We start from the raw sequence: 7973 nt of genomic DNA, 5'->3' as shown, positions 1-7973 counted from the left end.
AAGGTAAAATGCGTGCAAAGGTGTGGAGGAGGAAGGAGGAAGGAGGGAGGAGGAGGGAGGAGGGAGGAGGAGGAGGAGGAGGAGGAGGAGGAAGGCCGGGCGTGGGTTTGGGGGAGAGATGCGAAAGCGAAGGAGAAATAAAAGAGGGTGAGAAACGAAAATAAGAAAAAAAAAAGAAAGCTCAGATTAAAGCAATGATGTGGAAGATGTGAGAAATTTACGAATGAGCACAAAAAAAAACAATAAAAGAAAGACAAGGAGAAAAGGTAAGTGTAAAAGTCTGAATAATGAGAAAAAAGTCTATTTAAGTAAACACATATTGAAAAAAAGAATGACAGAATATTAAAACAACAAAAATAAATGAACGCAATGAAAGAACAAGAAGAAAGAGAAGAAACAAGCTATACATATAAACATAATAACAAACAAAACTCGAGCAAATAAAGAAAAAAAAATATGTGGCTATGAACTAAAAAAAATGGAAAGAAAAGAAAAAGAAAATAGAAAAAAAACTCCAATGCTTTTCATGCTCGAAAAAAAAGAGGAGGAGGAGGAAGAAGAAGAAATACACGAACAAGAACACAAAGAAAGAACAAACACCATCAGACAAGTTCACCTTCACGATGATAAAAAAAAAAACTAAGAACAACAACATCAACAGGAGGAAGAGTAAAAGATGAGGCAGAAAAGGAAGAGGAAGAGGAAGGGGAAGAGGAAGGAGGACTACGCCCCATCATGAAGCTACGAAGCCTAAGAGAGAAGCGGCTTTTTATCCTCGATTAGCAAATTTCTTGGTAATTTACGGCTCACTGGGCCATGAAGGGGCAATTTGGCGGGGCCGATGGTGATATAAAGAGGTAACAATCTTATTATGGGGAAAAGGGGGGTGTTAGTGGTGTTAGGGTGACGGTGAGGGGGGAGAGGGAGGGTGCGCGAAGAGGGAGATTATGGGAGATGGGGTGAAAGACGGTAGAGGAGGGAGATGATGGGTATGGAGTGAGGGAGTGGGAGGGAGTGAGGGAGAACAAGGAAGGGAAGGGGAAGAGGGAGATAAAGATAACGAGACACCAGCTGATGCAAACATTAAGGAAGATACGAGACGCTGATGGAGAGAACGAAGGAGGGAAGGGGAAGGGAAGGAAGAAAACGAGAGAAAAAGGAAAAAGTGTTAAAGGAGGCTGATGGAAAATAAGAGTTTTGGGAAATAAGATTAATTTGGAGATACAATTAAACACACATGGATAAAAACAAGAGGATAATATCGAGAGTTGCTGAGTGAAATTAAGTATAAACGAAAGACTTGCCAAAGTTGGGAAAAATAATTAAGAGAAAACGTAAATTTAAGCTTTCTACACTGACATATGCCAGCTCCCCCGCCCCCCCCCCCTCTCTCTCTCTCTCTCTCTCTCTCTCTCTCTCTCTCTCTCTCTCTCTCTCTCTCTCTCTCTCTCTCTCTTTAACATAATTACCTTTTCTCTTATCGGGCCGCGCCAGGCAGGGGATTTAGAGTTTTAAAAATACATGCACCGATTTATAAATAACACAAACAAAAGGCTTCACAATAAAAGCACGTCTGGAGGCCCATTGGTGCACTGTGCAGGTGTGAGGCGATTAATTAAGCCGGATACACCTGTTGATTGGCACTCATATTACCGTTGTTTTACCTTTTATCCGATTTTTTCGCTGTGTTACGAGTACCCTTTTAGTATTCAGGTAAGCCGCCTCTCCATCACCTGTTTACTGCGCGCCTCACCTGTGCCGCGGGTTTCAGTTTTAGTAGCTTCCAAAACAAATTCAGGTGAGTAGTGGAGTGTGTCCCTCTTTTTTTTTTTTTCCCCTCCCACTTCAATCCGCAGTAATAGTTCACGAATTTTAGAATATCAGATTTTACTCACACATTTCCAGCTGTGAAGTGAGCGAGTGAGTGAGTTTCGCCCCCCCCTTCTCCCTCTCTCTCTCTCTCTCTTTCTCTCTTTTTCTCACTCTCTCTCTACTATTATATCCATGTATCACTCAGGCCATTTTTATTCTCTTCTTTAATTCTCGTCTTCCTTCACTCTTTCTATGATATTTATATTAGATTCTTTTATTTCCCTTCTTCGTATTATTTCTCTACAGTTGTCATTACTATACATTCTCTTCACCTATTCATATCTACCAGTCACTATTATCTACTGTATCTTTTTATCTTAGTGCCTTCTCTTTCCATCACTCTATCATATTCCATCCCATTATCATCATTTATGGTATTCACTCTACGCTCATCATACCTGTACCTTCCTCCTAATCTACCATCTACCTCTACCTTCCAGTCACTCACCTCCCCTATTACTCCTTTTTTGTGGCATCTCCCTTACATATTTCTCCCAAACTTCCTTCCCCGGGTGAATAAATATGTTTTTTTTACGAGCCTTCCTACACCTTCCTCTTGACCCTAAAACTGGACGTGGCTTTCAACAACAACCCTCCTGCTCGTTCTCTCACCCACCTCCTCTAGGCCTCCGTTGCCATAAATCACGTACGCCTTAAATATCTCACCTTAGGCCTCCAATATCAACCAGTATCACACACGCCTATAGCTGTGGAACGTCTCTCTCTCTCTCTCTCTCTCTCTCTCTCTCTCTCTGCTATAACCCGGGGCCAAGACAAGGAAGCTCAGGTCGTTCTGTGATTGGTTAACTTTTCCAAGGGTTCCTCAACGTACGGGGAGAGGAGGAAGGAAGGGGAGAGAGGAAAGGGAGGGCGGATCGTAAAACAGGCTCGGTTCGCGATGTATGACACGATAATGCTTCGAAAACAGACGGAGGGGCGGGCGTCTCATTGTGTGTTTCTGTCTGTCTCGAGGCCCCGAACCACCTCTAACTTCCCCCACCTCTCTCTCTCTCTCTCTCTCTCTCTCTCTCTCTCTCTCTCTCTGCCTCCTTCTCCTCTTTCTCTTCCTCTTCCTACTTTTCTTTAATATTCAAGGGTATAATTAGGCTTAAGGCACTTCATAAAAGAGCTATTGGCCCGGAAAACTTTTGAGCTCTCTCTCTCTCTCTCTCTCTCTCTCTCTCTCTCTCTCTCTCTCTCTCTCTCTGGCGGCCATATTTTCGGCGATTCTTATCAACAACTCGCAGCGAAGTTCTTTATTGTCAAAGCTAAATGTCCAAACTTCCTGAGATCGCCTGTGACTTACCTCATATATGCGCCCTTTCTCTCTCTCTCTCTCTCTCTCTCTCTCTCTCTCTCTCTCTCTCTCTCTCTCTCTCTCTCTCTCTCTCTCTCAGGGTCTATTACAAGATAAGCTGACGTAGTTGGTTCTTGTTATTATCTTCTCCTCCATTCCATTTTTATCCTCTCTCTCTCTCTCTCTCTCTCTCTCTCTCTCTCTCTCTCTCTCTCTCTCTCTCTCTCTCTCTCTCTCTCTCTCTCTCTCTCTCTCTCTCTCTCATGGTATTTGAGTCCATTTTCAACAACACACAAAAACACTTTCGCTTATATTTTTCTTTTTTTTTTTAATTCATACGATATAAAAATGATAAAATAACGTTTCTCTCAAAATATCAAGAGCACTTTTGATTTATTTTTATGCGTACATATTCTTTTTTTGCACTGATGATTCTCTTTATTTATTTATTTATTTATTACAACTACATGAATACATACTCTTATTTTTTTGGTTTGTTTGTTTTAAGAGGATTCTGTTGTACTTTTATTGCTCTTTTTGGTTTAAGTTGTTAGTATTTCCAGGTATTTATTTATTCTCTCTCTCTCTCTCTCTCTCTCTCTCTCTCTCTCTCTCTCTCTCTCTCTCTCTCTCTCTCTCTCTCTCATATCAAAACGGGCCAGTAATGTCAAGGCTCCTGGTCCATTTTTCGTCCATCTCTCTTTCTTTCTGCCTCCGGTCAATGAAGTTTTCTCATTTAAATAGAATAAAAGAGAAAGGTTCCCTCTGCTTCCTTCCTTCCTTCCTTCCTTCCTTCCTTCTTTCCTTCCTTACTTACTTACTTAAATCTTTCCTTCGTTTTTTTCTTTTTCTTACATATTCAAATAGTTACCTTGTTATTACGAATTACACTGAAAACACACACACACACACACACACACACACACACACACACACACACACACACACACACACACACACACAATATTAATGGGTTTGCTTATTTAAATTTCGGGGCACTTGGCTGTGTCACTTCCGCCATTTACATTAATGCATTTCGTCCTGTTTATTTTCTTTAATCACATCTACGTCACATTCTCGGATATTAATGGCAGTCAGGTGTGTGCTGTGCCTTTCTCTCTCTCTCTCTCTCTCTCTCTCTCTCTCTCTCTCTCTCTCTCTCTCTCTCCCCAATCATTGTTCTGTCCCTTAAGTCACTTGTTTTTATCTCCCCAATCGTATTCTCGCCTTCATTTTGTCCTCCTACGTTTTTCCTTATCTATGTAACTTTCCCTGATTTTCTTTATGGCTAAGTCTGTCTGTATAATCCTCAAAGTTTGTGAGTAAAGATGTCTGTCTGTGTTTCTCTTCCATCCACTACATTTAACGCCCGCCTGTCAATTTCTCTGACTTATTTAGTGTATTGGCTCACTCAGGGTATGACTCTAGGTCTGTTTATACTTTCTGTTTATGTACGTCTCTGTTTTCTCGCTTTATTTAATCTGTCTGTCTTTCTGTCTCTCTCTAAGTTTGTTAATCTATAAACATCTCTGAAGGTCTATTTATGATACGGTTTTGTGTTTCAATCTCACAGTGCATATGTAGGAATGTCAATGTCCGTCTCTGTCTCTCTGCTTCCTCCCTGTTTTTTTTTTTTTTTTTTTTCAGTTTACCTACGTAGTTTCTAAGCTCACAAGCATCCTGGTCTAATTCTGCTCCGGTGTCGTGTGTGAGGCTTTAAATGTGTGTGTGTGTGTGTGTGTGTGTGTGTGTGTGTGTGTGTGTGTGTGTGTGTGTGTGTGTGTGTGTGTGTGTGTGTGTGTGTTTGTGTGTGTGTCCTCCTTCCTCCCTCCCTCCCTGTTTTCCTCCCTTTTCCTTCAGTCTTACTCGGTTTGTTAGTTCGCTTGAGTCCCTGTAGGTCTAATTATCTCCATCCTTTGTGTATGTTATCTCCAGGTGCATCTTAACAAAGGCATCTCCATCATACACACACACACACACACACACACACACACACACACACACACACACACACGGAAGGAGAAGCCACAATCTCTCCCAAAAAAACAATCGCAGGGAACCACAAAGACAGACGACAGAACAGCCGGACAGACCACAAACTAACCCAAAACCCACGAAATTAAGACAAAATACACACACGCACACACCGACACACACACACGAACAAATCTAAACTCTCTCTCTCTCTCTCTCTCTCTCTCTCTCTCTCTCTCTCTCTCTCTCTCTCTCTCTCTCTCTCTCTCTCTCTCTCTCTCTCTCTCTCTCTCTCTCTCTCTCCCTCAAGTCCTTCCCTTTAAAATTTCCCGTAATCCTTCAAAAATTCTCCCTCTGCAAACTAAGAGAGGGAACTTCCTATTGGTCGGCAACATGAACTGTGAGCCAATCAAGTGCCTAAGTCCATAAGGTCGGTCTCTCGGAAGTGGCAGTCTCGTGTAAGGGGATTTGTCGACCATATAAAGGGGGAGGAAGGGAAAGAGGAATGGTGGGGGTAAAGGGAGAGGAAGAGGAGAGGTAGAGGGGAGGAGGATAACAGGGAGTGAAGGTATGAGAGAGGGGTGAGTGGGAGGAGGAATGGAAGAGAGGAATGAGGGAGAAGAGAGAGATATGGAGGGAAAGGAGAGGAGAAAGGTGAAAAAGAGGATTACATGAACTAGAGGAATAAAGAGTTAATAAGAGGAGAGGGAGAAAAATGTAAGGGTGATGAGGATAAACAGGGAGTAAAGGAATGAGGGAAGAGTGAACGGAAGGAGGAAAGGGAAAGGACGATAAGGAGGAGGAGAGGGAAGTGGAGGAAAGGGGAGATAAACTGAATAAGAGAGGGAGGGAAGAAAGGCCACGAAAGAGGGAGAGATAAGAACAGGAGTGGAGAAAAGAGAGGAGAGAAAAGGGGAGATAAAAAGGAAGATCTGAAAAGGAAAGAGGGATAAAAGTAGAGAAAAAGAGATTAAAGAAGAAAAGGAAAATAAACGGAGAGAGAGAGAGAGAGAGAGAGAGAGAAAGTGAGAGAGGACGGACGGGAGAGGGAGGACTTTAATAATTTACCGAGAGGCAGCCGAGGGAGGCGGTGGGTCCTGTCGGGTCTCGTGTGTGGCACAAAAATGGACGGTTTTTATTTTCTGTCGTGTCCCGTGGCGGCCTGGGAGCAAGTCCGGCCTGTCCCCGCCGTCCAGGGCTTGGCGAGACAGAACCCGTCATTTAGCGGCTTAATGTTGTGTAATTGTTGAGAAGCGAGCGTCCACCTTCCTCTCTCTCTCTCTCTCTCTCTCTCTCTCTCTGTGTGTGTGTGTGTGTGCCTCTCCACTATTATATTCATGTGTCTCTCACAACAGTTTGTCTTATTCTCTTCTCTCTCTCTCTCTCTCTCTCTCTCTCTCTCTCTCTCTCTCTCTCTCTCTCTCTCTCTCTCTCTGTCTGTCTGTTCGTAAGCCGCCTCCTAGATCCAGGGACGTCGCATGAAATTGGGACATGTCACAACTTAGGGAAAAGAGAGAGGAGGAGAAGGAACCAAGAAAAGAAGCTCAAAGAATGGAACACACTGCTTACTCTTGCCTGCCATTTGCATCTTCCTCCACGTCCTGCACGACAAAATTGTGTGTGTGTGTGTGTGTGTGTGTGTGTGTGTGTGTGTGTGTGTGTGTGTGTGTGTGTGTGTCGCAACCGTCGCTGTATTTTATCAATTTCTTACGGTTTGCTTTCTATTTGTTTTTTTCCTCGCTTCGTAATTTTTTCTCCTCTCTGTTTGTCGCAGTTTAACGAAGAGAGAGAGAGAGAGAGAGAGAGAGAGAGAGAGAGAGAGAGAGAGAGAGAGAGAGAGAGAGAGAGAGAGAGAGAGAGAGAGAGAGAGAGAAAACAGCATCTGGCTACGTCGTCTCTTAAATTTTTCGAAAGCAGCCTCCGCCACGTCCAGGGAATCGAACACCAGCGTCTCAGCCAATCAAAAATTTCCCAAGGCGACACTCCGGCTTTGTGATTGGTCGGCGGCAAATATTCTTGACGCGCGGCAGTAACTGGAGGAAGGAATCAAACCGCAGCGAGCGTTCCTTCTTTGGGTTACCGCGAGCATTGCCTTCTGAATTACTGCTTGATCCTAACGTGGCGCGGGAATGAATATGATAGTTCAGTAAGGGTCTAATAATCAAGCCAATACGTGGTGATACATTAATATTTTACGGGTATACGTAAAAAAAAAATGATGAATTAATAGCACTGATTCACTGTTGATCTAATAACACACGCTGTGATAAATTAATTCATGTATATACGTCAAAAATACTGAAATCTTATGAGCAACAGGAATCAAAATTGAACATATAAAAATAAAAAAAAAAGAAAATCTCCTACAGTGCACCTATACATTACACCCACACCATCACCATTATACACCCACAGTCCCTCCCCATCACCCCCACCCATACCAACACATCCACCCATCCACCCACCCACCCACCCACCCAAATCCCTGTTGAGACGTCCTTGTAGTCCCACCCACACACCTCCGCCCACACATCGACGCCCACCACCCACGCGCCCACCTGTAGAGGACGTGGGTGCCCGGGTAGTGTAACGCCGGGCGAAGCTGTATATTTGAACCGCCTTACTGCTGACCCCATAATGTTCAGCGGACCACCCACGGCACATTCTAGCGGGAGGGGGACAGGGAGGGTGAGGGAGGGAGAGGAGCAGGGAGAGGGAGAGTTAAGATAGACAGTGGAGGGAGAAGAAAGAATTTTGCAATGTTTGGAGGTAACCTAGTATATACTGTGAGCAAGAGAGAGAGAGAGAGAGAGAGAGAGAGAGAGAGAGA

At 43.6% G+C, this 7973-nt stretch overlaps 1 protein-coding gene across 1 annotated transcript in view; it reads left to right on the top strand.

Moving 5' to 3' along the window:
- Positions 1 to 7733, top strand: part of LOC135104636 (uncharacterized) — a 24240-nt gene extending 16507 nt beyond the window's left edge. Inside the window, exon 4 of the mRNA XM_064012167.1 lies at positions 7559 to 7733. Within this exon, the coding sequence (XP_063868237.1) occupies positions 7559 to 7733 (175 nt within the window). The remainder of the gene's footprint in view (positions 1 to 7558) is intronic.
- Positions 7734 to 7973: the final 240 nt, after the last annotated feature.

Source organism: Scylla paramamosain, chromosome 11 (genome assembly GCF_035594125.1).
Source record: "Scylla paramamosain isolate STU-SP2022 chromosome 11, ASM3559412v1, whole genome shotgun sequence".
Taxonomy (NCBI): Eukaryota; Metazoa; Arthropoda; class Malacostraca; order Decapoda; family Portunidae; genus Scylla; species Scylla paramamosain.
The sequence above is the reverse complement of the archived record's forward strand: the minus strand, read 5'-3'. Positions and strand labels throughout refer to the sequence as shown.